The sequence below is a fragment of the Daktulosphaira vitifoliae genome, unplaced genomic scaffold, assembly GCF_025091365.1.
Source record: "Daktulosphaira vitifoliae isolate Bord-2020 unplaced genomic scaffold, ASM2509136v1 Scaffold_3, whole genome shotgun sequence".
NCBI classification, from domain to species: Eukaryota; Metazoa; Arthropoda; class Insecta; order Hemiptera; family Phylloxeridae; genus Daktulosphaira; species Daktulosphaira vitifoliae.
Genome location: NW_026099574.1, coordinates 43,524,458 through 43,542,475, shown reverse-complemented (window position 1 = coordinate 43,542,475; position 18,018 = coordinate 43,524,458). Strand labels below are relative to the sequence as shown.

General features: G+C 24.4%; 2 protein-coding genes across 3 annotated transcripts; one reads left to right on the top strand and one right to left on the bottom strand.

Annotated features, from left to right (window-relative positions):
* On the top strand, positions 1–10,860 carry LOC126901023 (vam6/Vps39-like protein). 2 transcript variants are annotated; one of them, XM_050677139.1, is made up of 16 exons: positions 1–547; positions 5,118–5,193; positions 5,865–6,020; positions 6,084–6,190; positions 6,284–6,490; positions 7,088–7,268; positions 7,328–7,581; positions 7,657–7,786; positions 7,858–7,982; positions 8,035–8,160; positions 8,226–8,448; positions 8,509–8,892; positions 8,962–9,110; positions 9,869–10,147; positions 10,226–10,320; positions 10,395–10,860. In XM_050677139.1, the coding sequence occupies exons 2-16, from the start codon at positions 5,124–5,126 to the stop codon at positions 10,462–10,464; spliced, it is 2,556 nt and encodes an 851-aa protein (XP_050533096.1). In that variant the 5' UTR covers positions 1–547; positions 5,118–5,123; the 3' UTR covers positions 10,465–10,860. The 2 variants fall into 2 exon arrangements, with proteins under 2 accessions (XP_050533096.1, XP_050533095.1); XM_050677138.1 differs by lacking the exon at positions 1–547 and adding an exon at positions 2,173–2,296.
* Positions 10,315–14,924, bottom strand: LOC126901024 (anaphase-promoting complex subunit 7). The gene is made up of 10 exons (XM_050677140.1): positions 14,647–14,924; positions 14,359–14,581; positions 14,093–14,274; positions 13,688–13,797; positions 13,039–13,225; positions 12,768–12,974; positions 12,088–12,198; positions 11,782–11,913; positions 11,225–11,499; positions 10,315–10,746 (listed from the first exon to the last, which is right to left on the bottom strand). The coding sequence occupies exons 1-10, from the start codon at positions 14,713–14,715 to the stop codon at positions 10,506–10,508; spliced, it is 1,737 nt and encodes a 578-aa protein (XP_050533097.1). The 5' UTR covers positions 14,716–14,924; the 3' UTR covers positions 10,315–10,505.
* Between the last annotated feature and the right edge of the window lie 3,094 nt (positions 14,925–18,018).

Here is an 18,018-nt window from a genome sequence, read left to right as displayed (position 1 = left end):
AACAGTAATAATGACAGTTTTAAGATTGAAATGTTTCTTTATGATTTTTCGGAAAAACTTATTTTTTGGAAATATGTAGAACTTGTATAATATAATACTTGTGTAATACAACCTGTAGCTGTAATAGAGTACCGATCTTCAATATGCATTTTAGTTCTTATCATTTTTCAGCTGTTCAGCTTGTCTTCCCAAATTTATTATCTGTGTCATATCTATAATGAAAATATCTTATTCTTGGTGAAGTTCTGAAGTTTGTGATGAAATTATTATTAACTCACTCGTAAGAAATCAAAAAGTGGTATACTATTCATCCGATTAATCAAAATTATAAATTATTACATGAGTAATATTATATATTTTATTACTAAAATAAAAAATACAAAAATATTGGAAATATCGTTTATAAATAATGGAAACGGATTTTTTTATTTTTATGTGTAAATAGAAATATAAATAAACATTTTTTGGATATCTTTGTTAATGCTTAAATATATGCCTATTTTTTTTATATTACAAGTAATATTCATAGAAAATTGAGCTTCTAAAGGTAAGTAATCTTTTGAATAATACAATTAATTAATTATAATATGCATATAAATACATATTTAATTTTGAATATTTTCAAAGTGTAGTGTACTTTATTAAATTGTACTGCATTGTTGCAAATTTCATATGACTTATTCAAAAGAAAATTTGGTGTTTTTTTAATGAACAATTGGTTTAAATATTAATCAAATTAAATATAAAAAAAATTGAAGAGACTATTGGTAATATATCAAATATTGAGAAAAAAATATTGGATAAACTATGCATACAATTTTTATATTATCAGAGTATTTATAGTACAGACTTATAAGAAAAAAATTGTAATAGACATAAATAAAAATATATTTTTTTAATTTCATACTTGTACCTATTATCAAACTCAATAATGGTATGAAGAATTTAAATATAAATTTCAAAAGCATCAATTTATATGAAATAGTAATAGTTGCATATAAGGGAAAAGGATATCATTTATGACATGTAATAGCTACTTATCAAACTAGATTGATTATTTTTATGTAAAAACATTTAAAGTAATATTATATTATTTTTAAATTATTATACAAAGTGATTTTGTTAACACTAGCCTCTCAATCTCTTTCAAAATAATAAGTTTTTTAAACAAAATTTTTTGGATTTTGTAAGTTCGTATATTTTTATTTCTGCTATAAAATAATGTTTAGGTCCATCCCTTGTGTATTATAAAGGTATCAAGTTTATTTTTTTAAATGGTTACATCCATATTAAATTAGTTTATAAAATAGAAAATGATCTAACTAAGAAAATGACTGGCTGATAACAACTTTTAGACTAATACTTTGGAAATTATTAGCATTTTTGTTCCTGGGAGAAAGAGTAATGTAGTTGACTAATGATAAGTGATAAAAATAGCAGTATCTGTACTTCACCACTAGCCTATATTTTAAAATGTTAATAATTTTAAATCTATTTGTTCAAAAGTTGTATCTACTAGTCATTTTCTATTTTGTAAACTAGTTTAATATGTATGTTGCCATTAAAAAAAATAAAGTTGACACTTCTAAAAGATATATGAGGCAAACCTAAAAAATATTTTATAATAAATAAATAGAAATACATATGTAATTAACAAAACCCAAGAACAAATTTTCTAAAGGCTTATCATTCCAAAAGAAATTTAGTATTTAGCAATCAAAGGATAACTTTGTAGATTAAATCTCTAAACTATTGTCATATCATCCTCCATAATCAAAAATATGTTTAATTTCAATAGACACTCTTTGAGTTTAACTATAACGTGGATCAGTAGCATTATTAAAAAAATTTTTAGGATATGGGGTTATTAAAATTTTAAATAACTTTTTTTCACTAAAATTCAACTTCAAAAGCAATTATATGAGCAAAATAAAACACTTATGACTTTAATTTAAGGATAATAATTTATTTTATTTTTGCTAAAATTCTCATTATAGATTTTATTCTTTTGATTCCTAGAGGACACAACTTTTAACAAAAATTGTTAATAAAAATAAAACTAAAGTTATTTTGTACATTGAAATTTGACAGAAATATACATTAATATATAAAATTAATTTTTTTTCTTGTGGATAGGGGATAAGAATACTTTCACGGCTTCTTTGCCAGCTGTAAGAGATGACTAATGAGGTTGTATCGGGTCGACAGCCAGCATAAAATTTTGCCAAAAAGTATGAGGTGTCCTGAACAAAATTTAGGTAGATTGTCCCATCTCAGATGTATGCAGAGACAACAGGTGAGAGGAAATAAAATAGTTAAAAATGAAGAAGATCTAAAAAATAAAATGTTTGATACCAGGCGGACAACTTGTGCAGTAGCTGTTTCACCAGTCATATGTACAGGTCTACCTGTTACATAATGCTTGTAGTGTCAACAGAGTAGGGAAATCATTACTTAACTCTAGGTTGAACTTGTGTATAAGGGAGAAAGATAGGTACAAAGTAAGAATAGGTATATGGAATGTTAGAACATTATCTGGCAGAATTCGAAAAATGGTAGAAATATTGAAGAGGAGAAAAGTTAACATTTGTTGTGTGTAGGAAACTAAGTGGAAGGGAGAGAAAACAAGTGAAATAGATGAGGGTTATTAGATAATATACTCAGAAAAGTCTAATACAAAAAATGGTGTATGGATAAAATGGATGAGGAAATGAAAAGTAAAGTAGTACAAGTAGCTAGAAAAAGTGACAGAATTGTAGTCATAAAATTAATTTCCGAGAAAAAAGTGTTAAATGTAATAAGTGCCTATGCACTACAAATAGGATTTGATGAAGTAGACTAGGAAGTGTTTTAGAGAAAGATATATATTTTTGAGAGTAATAGATTACAGATTGATTATTTCATGTGCAAAAGAGAGCGTAAAACAAATAAAAGATTATAAAGTTATCCTAGACAAGAGTGTAACTTCACAACATACACTGATGGTAATAAAGTTATGGTGAAGTGGGAAGAGAATATACAAAAACAGAAAGAACATAGGAGGAAAATCAAGAGAAACATAAATGATGTGTGGAATAGATTTGCTAGTTGTGTAAAGAATACTGTAAAGGAGATTGTAGGTGAGAGTAGGATTAGAATGCTAGGAAACAAGGAAACCGGGTGGTGGGATAAGGACGTTAAAAAAATCATAGAAAGTAAAAAAAAGTAGTTCAAAGTATGGTAGAAGAGCAAAAGAAAAGAAGATTGAATGGAGTATAAATGCTTGTGTAAAGAAGCCAAATGTGCAGTAAATCAGACGAAGTTAAAGAGATATGATGAGTTGTATTATAGGCTAAGAACAAAGGAAGGTGAAAAAGTAGTCTTTTAGACTTGCAAAAGTAAGAGATAAAAGGTCTAAAGACTATCACAAAGTAAGGTGTATAGAAAGTGTTGATAAGAGAGTACTATCGAGTAATGATGATGTGAAAAAAAGGTGGAAAGAATATTTTGAAAAATTACTGAATGAGGAGTATCCTCATACAAAAAAGTATCTTTTAGAGGATATCTCGTGAAACGAAGGACTGGTAGTTTTAATTAGTGAAAAAGAGGTATGGGAGGCTGTATCATCGATGAAAAAGAATAAAGCAGTAGGACCAGATGAAGTGCCAGTAGAAGTATAGAAAATATTAGGCAGTGTTGACATAAAGTGGTTGAAAGACTTTTTTAATAAAATCTTATTAGAAGGGAAAATGCTAAAAGAATAGAGGAATAGTGTTGTGGTTCTGATATTTAAAGATAAAGGAGACATACAGTAATGTGGAAATTATAGAGGCATAAAGCTTATGAGTCATAGTATGAAAATTTAGGAAAAGGTAATAGATAAGTTTAGAGGAAATGAGACATCGGTAACTAAAAACCAATTTAGATTTATGCCTGGTAAATCAACAATAGAACCATTATTTATGTGACAACAAATAGAAAATTACAGGGAAAAGAAGAAAAAGCTGTATATGGTATTTATAGATTTAGAAAAAGTGTATAATAGAGTACCGAGAGAGGTTTTAAAGTGGGTATTAATAAGAAAAAGAATCTCGAAAAGGTACATTTAAATAATAGAGGATATGTATGATGGCACTAGTATCAGGGTAAAAAGTGTGGGAGGAGTAACAGAAGGTGTTAGGGTAAGAGTAGGAGTAAAACCAAGGTTCTGTTTTAAGCCCTTACTTATTTTCTATAGTAATGGATGAAATTATTAGAGAAATACAAGGAGAGGTACCACTGTGGTTCATGTTGTTTTTTGTCCATCTAGTGTTAATAGAAAAAAATAAAAATGAAATTAATCAAAGACTAGAGGTGTGAGATAAGCTCTTGAAGAAAGGTTTAAGAATAAATAGGAGTAAAGCAATGTATATAGAGTACGACTTTATGAATGTTGAAGGAAGCAGAAGTAGAGGAACGCCAAAAGAAAAGATGGAGGGATGTTATTTAATGCAATGAAGATGGTTGATGTTGAGTGTAGATAATGTGAGAGATTGTGTCAAGTGCAAGTTTAGGATAAGGGTAGCCCCCAAGTAGTTGGGATTAAGGCGAGGATAAAGAAGATATTAAAAATAAATTTTTGTACTTCAAAAATTAAATCTTAATTAAGAATAGCTTTAAATATTGCAAACAATTGCTTACATTTAACTCTCACATAAATTATTAAAAAAATGTGATGCTTCCCAGTAATTTTATAATAAAAAAGGTGTATAGACAAATTATCTTTTATAACTTTTTTTATAATTCTTTGTAGTACACTAAAATTATTTAATCAAATCTTAATTTAAAGTATTTGATTATTACATTACTAAGTATTCATTAAGTATAATAACATTACCGCGCTTAGCGTGAAAAATATATGTGCAAGAAGTGAAAATTAAAATTTTTGATATCCCTTGATTAAAAATAAATATCTAGTAAAAGATATTTAAGTTTTGCAAATGATTGGTTTTCACATCAAGCATCTATTAGTTGAACATTTTTGATTCAATTAATGTTATTTTCTTTAAAACTTTTGGACATTTTTATAAATCAAATTTATCAAATGATTGTAAAAAATTTTTTGGCAAAACATTCTAATATTTTCTTTGATATTTTAGATCAAAATGCATGAAATGTACGAAGTATCAAAACTTTTAAAATATTCTGTTCCAATTGAAAGTATTACAGCCTATGGTAATATGTTTTTTTGTAATATGTAAATTAAATTTTATTTTTTAAAAAGAATTATTGAATAAAATATTTATATTGACAATGTGCTATATAAAGATTAATAAGCTTTATTTTGTTTAATTTTACAACTTAAAATTATAACCTAATCAAATTAGGCTCAGTATATTTATTGAGTGATTCAAGTGATTCAATAAGTGGAGTACACAAGATTTTTTCAAATAAGTGTCACAATTATGATGACTTGATGAAACCTAATATTATTAAGTAAAATATCTTAACAAATGACTATTGTTTCTACTGCAATAATAATCATAAGTAACAACTTCTTGGGGAGTAGAAATAAGTATTTTAATAGGGTAATGTATAGTTTTGGATGAGTATCTTCAGATCACAATACACTTCTAAATAGGTTGATTGTGTAGTATATGGCTGAGAGAATTATGATACCCTGTCAACCTATAGTAAATAGTTTTTTAAAAAACTTATAAAGCATATAAAAAAAAGGACATTTAGGTTATTATAGAAGTGTTAAACTGAAAAAAATTGAAATAATTTACAAAAACAAATTATTTGTAAAATTAATTAATATGAACTGAAAAATCCCTTCTTTTTCATAATATTAGTTAATAGTGAGCCCACTTACATCATTGATATGAATATAAATTTTGTTTTAGATAACTATTTATTAGTTGGTAATCGCCAGGGACATATATTTTTGTATACAACTAGTCCTAGAGTTCAACTTGTTGATTGTAACAAAACTTTCAGTAAACGACCTATTTTGCAATTGGGTTCAGTACCAGAGTGTAAAATTGTTATATGTTTAACTGGTATTAACCATGTAAAATAAATTACTTTAAAATAAAATATTTATATTTGTTTTTTTTTATTAGATGATAGAGTTAGTGTTCTTGATATTTCACGAGATAAAGTTCTGCTCTTGAAAACTTCAGGATTACAGAAAACTAAAGGTGCTACTTCTTTCACCCTCGATGTTAAGGTTAATTTTATAGATTTTTTTTATTTATCTGTAATAGATTTCGAACTGATAACTAATGCTATGTTTGTGTTTAATAATTAATATACTTCATAGACACCAGCTGGATTACAAGGAAATGCCACTAATACTGTTGTTCGATTATGTGTTGCTACTAAAAGACAATTACAAGTGTATCATTGGAAAGGAAGAGACTTTTTAGAACATTCAGAAAATTTTGATTTGCCTGATATACCACGTACAATGGTTTGGTGTGACCAAACAGTCATTATTGGCTGTAAAAATGAGTATTATTTATTTGATGTAAGTTGTCTTACATAGATAAAAGAAGAATTCTATATAAAAGTTTTTTTTCTTATATTATGTCAAATTAGACTAAAAATTCAATAAAATTAGAACTTATTGAATCAACTCATATTTTTATTTAAAATTACTTAATTGATATTGATATATTAATTTAAGTTTTTTTGTATGATTACTGCAAAAAAGGGCAGTGTTATTATTTTAAATACTCAATGATAAGCAAAATAAATAAATAGCTTGAAAAATTATTATGGTAATAATTTTTTTAATTTTCCAAAGTTGTAAAATACTTTAAATTAGATTAGATTGTGAGGTTTAATTTTTATTAAAAATGCTAAATTATATTTATAGAATAAAAATTGATCACTTGTGGCTAATTTTATTTAAAATTAAAATTATAAATATTAATTTAGAACTAAAAAATATTGAACTCAAAAAGCCATAAGAAAAATTACTAAAAAGCGAATACGTATTTCGGAAACAATGTTACCATTATCAAAAAAATAATATACATATAGATTCAATAGTTTAAAAAATATTTATTATAAACTTTGAAGTAAAGTCTCCATAAAATAAATGTTTTTGTATATATTCAAGGTAACAACAGAAGTAATAAAACCTTTATTTTTAACTGGCAAAAATCAAGAACCAATCATAACCAAAATTTCTGATACTATGTTTGCTGTTGTTAAAGATTCTCATGTAATAGTTATGAGTACAACTGGTAATGTAGCTGAACAACATACTATTAAGTGGACAGATACACCCTCTATAATTTGTTAGGTTTTAATTAATTGAAGTGTTTGACTGAAGCATTAAAAAACACATTTTTTACAGTGTACGATGAGCCTTATTTAATTGTATGTATGGGAGAAAAATTATGTATCCACACTATTGAACCAAGTGAAGGTTCAGATGTACGTCAAATTATATCTACTTTGTCAAAAACATTAAACATGTATACCTGTCAAAGCGGTTTAATTTATGTATCATCTGCTTTAGATGTATGGTGTTTAAAAGCTGTTCCATTTGTTAAACAAATAAAATGGCTTCTTGAGGATAAAAATTTTCAACTTGCTTTAAAATTAGCTGTATAGTATAAATTTATATTTATTATTTACACTAAATTCTACAAAAAATTCATGTATAAAAATAAAAATATTTAGAATATATCTGATGAATCTGTTGAGGATAAAGAAAAAAATGTTACTCAAATTAGAACATTATATGCCAATGATTTATTTGAAAAAAAAAAATATCAAGAATCTATGAGAGAATTTTTGAAACTAAATACTGGTAAAGATATGAAATTTCTTAGTAGATTTTATCTTTAATAAGTTTTCTAACTAGTTAATGAAAAATTGTAGATCCTTATGATGTAATACGATTATTTCCTAATCTTTTACCTCAAAATGATTCAGAATTAGAAGGAGAAATACTTGAAAAAGAAACTGAAACTAAAATTGTTGCTTTAATTGAATATTTAACTGAAGTAAGATAAATTAAATTAAATTCTACCAATTAAAACATAAATAATATTTTAGGTACGTTATAAACTCTTGAAAGAACCTGTTGTCAACATACAATTTGGTATGAATGAATCAAGCAGTAGCCATCAAGAACAATTACTTCAAATTATTGATACCACATTGCTTAAATGTTATTTACATGTAAATTATATAGTGAAATACAACTAAATTTTTTTAAATATATAATATTGTATTATTAATTGCAGACTAATGATGCCCTTATAGCTCCTCTTTTAAGATTAAATCATTGTCATTTATTAGAAACTGAAGCAACATTAAAGAAATATAAAAAGTATAGTGAACTAATAATATTATATCAAACAAAAGGACTTCATAGTAAAGCATTAGAGCTTTTACAGAAACAATCTGAAAATTCAGACTCGAACCTTAAAGGTCCTCAACGAACCATTCAATATCTTCAAAATATTGGTAATTTCTTATTATTTATGTAACAACCAGATTATTTAACTTAATAATATTTATTACTAGGCTCAACTAATATAGATATTATACTTCAATTTTCGGATTGGGTTTTAACTAAGTATCCAGAAGAAGGCTTAAGTATTTTTACTGAAGATATAGCTGAAGTTGAACACTTACCTAGACCCAAAGTGTTAGATTTTTTAATAAGAAATCATAAAAATTTAATAATACCTTACTTAGAGCATGTGATTCATGTTTGGGATGACACAAATGCTATTTGTCACAATGCTTTAATTCATCAATATAGAGAAAAACTTCAACAATACAACAGTATGGTGACACAAGTTGATGAACAAACTGCCCAAAGTACAAAAATTAAACTTATGGACTTCTTAGAACAATCAAAATATTACACACCAGAAACAGTTTTAGTTCATTTTCCACTAGATGGTGAGTTGCATAAACTTTTGCAATTTTGTAATATGATATCTTAATTTAAATTTATGCATTTATATTTAGGATTTTTTGAAGAAAGGGCAATAGTTTTAGGAAAACTTGGTCGACATGAGCAAGTGTTATCGATGTATGTTACAGTATTGCATGATACTGATAGAGCTATTGAATATTGTGATAAAGTTCATAAATTAAAAAAAGAAGATTCTGAAAAAGTACAGTATTAACAAATTTTATTTTTATATATGATGTCCTATGTTTTTATATATATTCCTTATTTACTGAATTTGTATATTTTATAATAAATTATAATTGAAATTGAAATGAATGATTTTTCATATTTATATAAATATAAGAATACAAATTAAGAATTCCTTGAATTATGTAATAAAAATTGATCACTTAATATTTTTAATATAGTTTTAATTTTAAATTCTTTAAGCTACATGTTCTTCTGTTAAAACAATATTATAGTTATGTTTTATTAAAAATGTAGGTCCTTAATTTTCCATAGTTTTAGTTAATTTTTTACTAAAAGCACTCCCTAATATTCAATTAATTTTATTATTTAACAATAACTTTATAGGATGATTGATTTACCATAAACCACTTTATTAATCGCAAAATAAATACAATATTAAAAATAAATAATATAATTTTTCTTCATATTTTTAAAACTTTAAATAATAACAGTTACAAGTGATTAGTAATTTTTATTAGACAATGAATTATTTATTTTTTTATTCAAAGTTAACTGAATCTGATGTAAATGAAAAATTAGAGCAATTTTTATATAATGGGTAAAAGCTTTTTTGAATATTGTAATAAAATTATTTGTAGGAATATTTATGTCTTTTGTTTTAGACTTGTAAGTAAAAAAACTAAAAATTTGTGTATAGGTATTATGTATTCTTAATAATGTACTATATTTTTTATAAAAGTGTTTATATATTAATGTTTAAATATTTTTTAGATATATGTCACATTGCTGAAATTACTAATAGATCCACCAGATAGTTGGCTTGCAGGACTTGGTGGTGTGACTAAATCTGCTCCAGATTTAGAAAAAGTGATAGAACTTTTGAATAAAAATGCAGCTCAAATAGCAACACCCGATGTTTTGAAAGTATTACCTGATGAAATACCACTTTATAGGATAAGAAATTTTTTTAAAATTTCTTTAAATAAAATCATAAGTGATAGACGATTATACCAAATAAATAGAGGATTACTCTATGCAAAACTTTTGAAGGTAAAAAGTGTATTATTTTATAACAAGTAGTTTTAAAAATTTAACCTCAAAAAAAGTTATTAAAATATTTTATCCAAGGTTCAACAACAAAGAATATTTTATGAATCTCAAAATATTACCTTAACAGAATTCAATATCTGTAAAGTATGTAAAAAACGTTTTGGAAATCAAAGGTATATTATTTAATAATAATCAATTATATAAAATAAAAAATAAAATATTATACACATTAATTAAATAATTACAGTGCATTTGTGAGATGTCCAAATGGAGAAATAGTTCACTATTCATGCCATAATCACAAAGTTGATCAATAAAAAAAAATTTACACAGTCAAATGTTTTATATAATTTATATACTATATTGATATATCTGATCCAGAACCTTCATGATCAGAATCCATGAATGTGTCTTCTTCATGACCTGCATTGAATGGTGTTGATTCATTTTCAGCATTGTTAATACCACTAAATGTCGCATCCAACAATGACCCATTTAAAACAGGCCCTACAGAATCTGCAGATGCTGCTGTTGAAGTATTGCATGGCTTTCCCATATTTTCCAAACTTTCCATAACTCTTTTATTGTTAGGATCAAGACTATAAGAACATTAAAATTAAAATTATATATTATTTTTGTGAATATATTATATTAGTTAAATTATTATTAATTTAAGTTTAATTATATTTTTAATGTAATGAAGTTTATATTTTTTTCTTTGTCAAAAAATGAACTTATTTATACATATATATATATTTATTTATGAAGTACACTTATTTCTCTTTTATAAGTTATTGCTTAGTAAAGAGGACAGAAAAAACCTTTATAAGCAGTATAAAAGCAACAAAAACTTTGGTACCTGTACACCAATACACATTGGGTCTTGTATATTTATTAAACTACAGTGATTTTCTATTTAACTATAGATTAAATAGAAAAATTTAAACTTTATTTCTATTTGATTTATTAATTTTGAATTAATATAATAAAAATTGATCACTTGTGGCTAATTAATTACAATAACAAAATTTTTGTATATAAAATAACTTTTTTACTAAAAAGTAATAAAAATTTTACTTAAGTGCAGAGTAATAATAGTCAAATGCTTTTTCTGGCTGATTTTGTTTTACACTATAGTCACCAAGCATCTGATATAATCGACATGTTGGCTGATCTAAGGCTTGTTTGTGTAGAAGTGTGATAGCAGAATTTAAGTTTCCTTCTTGTTCAAATATTTGGGCCAACATATAAACAGCAGGCAAATAATGTTCATCTACGTTTAAAGCTTTTTCTAATACAATTTTTGCTTTTCCAAAAGTCATTTGATCTTTAATAAGAACTGAAGCATACAACTGAAAATTCATTACATTTTTAATACATAACTGAATGTTAAAGTGAGGCATAATTATTTCTGAGGTAAAGAGGAAGTAAGACAAAAATTATATATTATTGTTTAAATAGAAATATCAAACAATTATCTATTGTCACAGAGCATGTTGGAAAATTTTTTTTTTTTTTGAAAATATACTGCAATATACCTATTTTAGCACTATTAAACCACATTTTGAGTTTATAAAACAAAAATGAAGAATATAGGTATGAAAAATATTTTAATATAATAAAAAATTACTCACAGTTAGAGCTTTTGGATGGTTATTCATTTGCTTGCAACAATTACTAGCAGCTGTTAAAGCATTTCTCATTTTATGTAAAGAAATGTAACAATCTACCATTCCTTTGTGAGGATCAAAAAGAAATGGTGCAATCTAAATTAAAATTATTAGATAAAAAATGAAACCATGAAGAATGTAAATAAAAAACTTAATTTAAAAATTAAATTAAGTTCAACAATTAAAAGTTTAACATCATGTTTTTAATGAAAATTTAACAGTTAATCAAATAATTAAAAATTATATACAAAACTAAATTAATTTTCTTACATCATTTGCTTGGCGAAATTGAAGAATAGCCTCAGTATACTTTTTCATACTAGTAAGTATCATACCATGTAATAACAGAGCTTCAACATTTTTTGGATCAACAGTACAAGCCTAAATTATAAAACAGTAATAAGGTATAAATAATAATAATAATGAATAATTACTTAACTTTCATATTTATATTTACAAATTATTTCTAAGTTATGTAACATATTTTTATAGTGCCAAAATGCATTTTTATAATAATTAAATTTTGTGTTCATATGTAAGTTAACCTTTTTAAAATTAAAAGTTTTAAAATGTAACCTGAAAATAGCGCAAGCCAAAATTAAAAAGTTACAAAATAAACAATTTTATGACTTCATTTTTATATATAATTGATTTAAAATTTTTTCTTTTTTCAATTTCATCAATTAAACCAACACAATTAAATACAATTTAGCAAATGGTTTACACCTGAGTAAAGTATAAGAATAGGTGGAATACCTCATCAAAATTGTTGCTTAAATCAATTTTATCAGAAATTTTTTCTATTTTAATCTCTATCAGTAAATTAGAGGTAATATAATAACTTTATTTATTTATTCATAAGGAAAAATTTTCCAATTTTTGTACAGCATTACCCCACAAAAAAAAAAAATTTCTGGTCCTCGTTTACATGTTGAACTAATTTATAATACCTTTTCCGCCAAAAAAGCAGCTTTTGAATGAGTGTTATTACTAAAACATACAAAAGCAAGAACAACCCATAAATGAGGATCTATTGAAGATTCATCTGTGTAAGTAGTTGGAAGAAGTTTTTCTAAATCTCTATTTTGTTTTTCCATATATAAACACATAGCTAATGTACTAAGACCATCTTGCATAAGAGGATATAATTTGTAGGCCTGAAATAAAAAAATAATCAGTTTATTACACTCAAAATTTACAATATCAAATGAAATATGTTACTCTTTGTAGATATATTAAAGCACTTTTTCGATCACCGTTATAATAATATGATTTCCCAATTACAACTAATAAACGATTACTGTTGCATAAAGTTGAATGATCATCTAATTGTTTCAAAGTATTTATTGCATTTGAATATTCAAGATTATTATGTAAATGTGCATGAGCTTTGATCCAGCCACTTAGCCTTAAAAAATAAAAATCATTTAAAATAATCAAAAATTTTAAGTTTAATTTTCAAACAACTTATTTGTGAATCTATTATTAGATTTTTTCATTAAATTAATTAGTAAATTATAATAAATTACACTACTAAATAAATTTACAAGACATAATTTACTTAAACAATAATCTTTTAGAGAATGCCAACTTAATTATAATTTAAAAATTATTTTCTTAATTTGAAATGACATTAATTATTTATAATAGGAATTGAATATAATTATACGACACAAATTACAATAAACAATATTTGTACCCTATATAATTAGAATATTGAAAAAATAATATTAATTTTTAATTTTTTTTCTTCAAATAATCCTTTTACTCTATAATTTCAAATGAATTAATTTAATCAATTTTTCATGTTGATTTTATCAAAATTCACAAACAAGCAGATTTTTAAGATATAATTATTGTTTTTACATACCATTCAAGTCCATTAATGCTGACCATTTCAAGCATAAGTGCATTTACTTCAGTTCCTTTGACACCAAGACTTAAAAGACCTTCAGCTGCTTCAATAGCAAGAGGACACTCCTTAAAAAAATTTAAATGTTCACATTTAAGATATAAAGTTACTAAACTATATGTTTTAATTAACTAAACAATTTACTATTTATACTACAATGTATACTTATATACATTGCTATACAAAATGCATGCCATAGTATAATAAAAAATTTAAATACCATTCAGAGACTTTAATAGAAGGAAAAAATCTATGGATCATATTTGTTAATATCAATTAAGTACTGTTTCAGGTAGCTAAACAGCAATTTTAGGATAATTAAAAATGTTAGTTTTGTTCTTAAATTATATTGATATTACTTACTTTAAGAACTTTATTGTAAGCAGAAATAGCAGAAACAACATTGCCTAATAGTTGATGTAATTTACCTAGAGCCATATTTATTTTTGGCTTTCTTTGTTTAGTTGGAATAGATTGTAAAATATTCAAGGCTTGTTGAAAGTCTTTTAATTTTATATGACATAAATGTAATTGATATTTAATATCTAAAATAAAAATAATATTTCAAAAAAGTGTTTATTAAGTATAGAATAGAAAACTGACAATAGTTATAAAAAAATAATCCATACCTATATCTGGCATTGGTTCTTTTAAATTATCAAATTGTTTAAGTGGTGTTTTAGCTGTACTACATGCTTCTTTAAAAGTTAAAGCCGCTTTATATGAATTTTCAGCTTGTCTATAATTACCCAAAAAGTAATAAGAATCACCCAAATATGCATATAATCTGAATTTATGATGTGTCATTAATACATCAGAGGTATGTTCACTAACTTTTAGTATCATTTCTGCCTGAAAATGAAAAATTATTGTTGAACAACAAATTAATTTATGTTAAATAATTAATTATAGGTTACCAATTTTGTTATATTGGAATACAGCTTTTGGCTATGTAGTAGTTTTATTTGATCAAATAAGGCATTCATTTTGAAATTTAAAAAACTATAACAAATCTATCAAATATTTGATATAACTATTTTGTAATTTTGTAATTTAAAATTACATAGAAATATCAAAAATATTGTATACTATAAAATTAATTTAAATAAATTTCACAATATATTGAAACGAAAATATTACTAAACGATGCATTTCAATTACACCTGCAAAATTTCTAAAGAATAAAATTGATTAAATAAATTTTTCAGTGACAAATATTTTTTCATTTTTTTATATTTTTAATTTTAACTGATAAAACTGTACAATGAAATAGATAAACAATACTATCTTGATGCTATAAGCACAAAATAGATAAGATCTACTATCTGTAGTTGTTCAGTTATACCATTATAGCGATTCATAAATAAAAAAAGTTGATAATTATGATATCCATAATTCACTGTTAAAGAAAATAATGGGAGAAAATCAAAGTCGCCCTAGGATATTAATGTTAAATTACGGTATAGGATATAAGCATATTCTATACCATTTCATATAGTAAAGTATACTAAAATAAAAAATTGATATGCAATAATTGACAGCATTTTTGTACATTTTTTCCACATAGAAATAAAGTTTTTAAGAAAATTATTTTTACTAAGACTTTCAACCTATAAGCTTTAATTTAATATTAGTTTTAAGGACATAGATTTTGGTGTTATAAAAACCAAATGGTTCTATCATATTCGCAAATTTAATAAGAGATAGATTCTTTTAGAATTTTATGTAACTACGTGAGAATTAGAAAGAAAAACAAATTTCAATTCACATGTATTCTAATCACTTAGTGACGTAATGGATTAGTCGTCGCATTATCGCTGATGGTTAGATGCCGGTTTGAATTTCCTGATGGTCACCCATCCAGGAACTAAGTAAACCAAGTGTACACCGTTGTTTGATGCACACTTGGTTTTAATATACGTATAATAAAGTTGCAAAAAGTCGACAGTCAGCGTAAAATACTGTCAAATCGTAAGGAAGATATTCTAATATATTCTAATCCCTCTTGTATATAAAAAAATAAACTCATTTACAAAAAAGTACATTAAAAGATCAAATTAGAAGTATTTTTAATACTACTAATTAAAATTACGTTTTAATATATATACCATTTGAAAAAAGTAATAACAATTTTTTATTTAAAAGAAATAATAATAGTTTGGTATAAAAAAAGCAGTATTTTTGCTAATTATTTAAAAAAATTCATAGTAAGCACATATATTATATTTGTATGACAATTTTTGATTTAAAATCAGTTTCGAGCATAATTGAATCGGTCATTTCAAAAAGGCCATTATTCCATATTTTTTTAAAAATACTTTTATGTGATAGATGTGTTTATCTAATAATAATGCATATTTCCTACGAGACCGTTATGTCGCCAACAACTCGTTATAGTCTAAAAATAACGAGTGCATTCGAAAAGGCCATTTCTCCAAAAATAACTTGATCAGCAATTTTATTTGTCAAGATTTTAATTAATTTAATTAATTCAATACATACCAGAAGAAAAGAAAGATTTTTGGAACGACATTTTTAAATGGTCAACAACAAACGAAGATGAAAACCCTGAAGATGATTTTTAAGAAAATATGAGAAAAAGTTGTTTTTTTACATATTTAGTAGTTAAAAAACATGAAAAAACGGTAGCACAGTGTAGACGAGGCATAGATGGGACAAGTATAGATGATATCTGACAATGATTAAAATCACTATCATAAGAAACGCTTCGATGCAAATCTGTAGATAGTGTTTCATTTAGAGAAATTGGTGGATTATTCCAAAATCAACATCAACTATTATTTCTTTGATTATATCCTGATTAGTAGTTCTTTGATTTTAAAANGCAACATCAACTCTTATTTCTTTAATTATATCCTGATTAGTAGTTCTTTGATTTTAAAATATAATATATGAATAAATACTAATTATAATTATTAAATTTAGTGTGAAATTGATATTCAATAATTTAATATTGTAATTTAAATGGAGAAATTTTAAAAATAATAAAGAAGTTATATTTTGCTTTACTTTTAAGTGTATAAAAATTTAAAGGGTTTGATACAATAATTTTTAATAAAAACTGTTTGTTACTATAAATAAATGCACTGGACTACAAGGAACTTTCATTAGAAGCAAAAATATACTTTTATAAATCAACTTTTTGCGTTGTTTTCAAATCTGCAATTAGACTTTTTCTATCAGTTCTAATTTTTAATATTATTACTTATTACATATAAAATAATAATTAAAAAAAAAAAAAATTTGTTTTCAAATTATTACTGATTTAATTTTTAATATGTTAAAAATAATCAGTCCATTTTTAACCTATTTTTTTGGTTCTTTAAAATTGATGAAATATTGTTGACAAGTTTTGTGAAAGTTTATAGTAAAAAAAATTGAATTTGTTACCATAACTTTTAGATCATTTACAAGTTTGAAATTGACATCATTAAATAGAACATTTTATGATAGTTAAAACTATGCTATTTTTAAGACTAATTATTTAAAACTCATTATTTTTTTGCATTTTTATCGTAATACTACAATTAAATAGAAATCATAGTAATCATTTCTAAGTAATTTTTGGTATTTAAAAAGATTCTTCAATTGAAATATCCAGAACTGAATTAATTTTAATTATTTACTTTAACTAAAAAAAAAAAAGTTATTATTTTGAATCCCTCTTGTGGGCAGGTAAAGGGTTAGATTTATAAAAAAAAACCAAATGATAGGTAAAGACATGCATCTAAATAAAAAAAATTATACTGATTTGGTAAAGTTATAACAGTTAACAAAGTTATAAGTTTTATACACTGTACTACAAGGAACTTTCATCAGGAACAAAAATATAATATTCTAAATCAACATTTCGCGATATTTTCAAATGTGCAATTAGACTTTTTCTATCACTTCTAAGTTTTAATATTATTAAAAAATAGTATTTACATATAAAAAAAAATAATTAAGGACAAAAAAAATTGATTTAAATTAATACTTAGTTTGATTATTAATATGTTTAAAAAAACGGTAGCACAGTGGGGTCGAGGCATAGATGGGACAAGTATAGATGATATCTGACAGTGATTTTAATCACTATCATATGAAACGCTTCGATGCAAATCTATAGATAGTGTTTCATTTAGAGAATTTGGTGGATTATTCCAAAAGCAACATCAACTCTTATTTCTTTAATTATATCCTGATTAGTAGTTCTTTGATTTTAAAATATAATATATGAATAAATACTAATTATAGTTTTTAAATTCAGTATGAAATTGTGAGGCCAG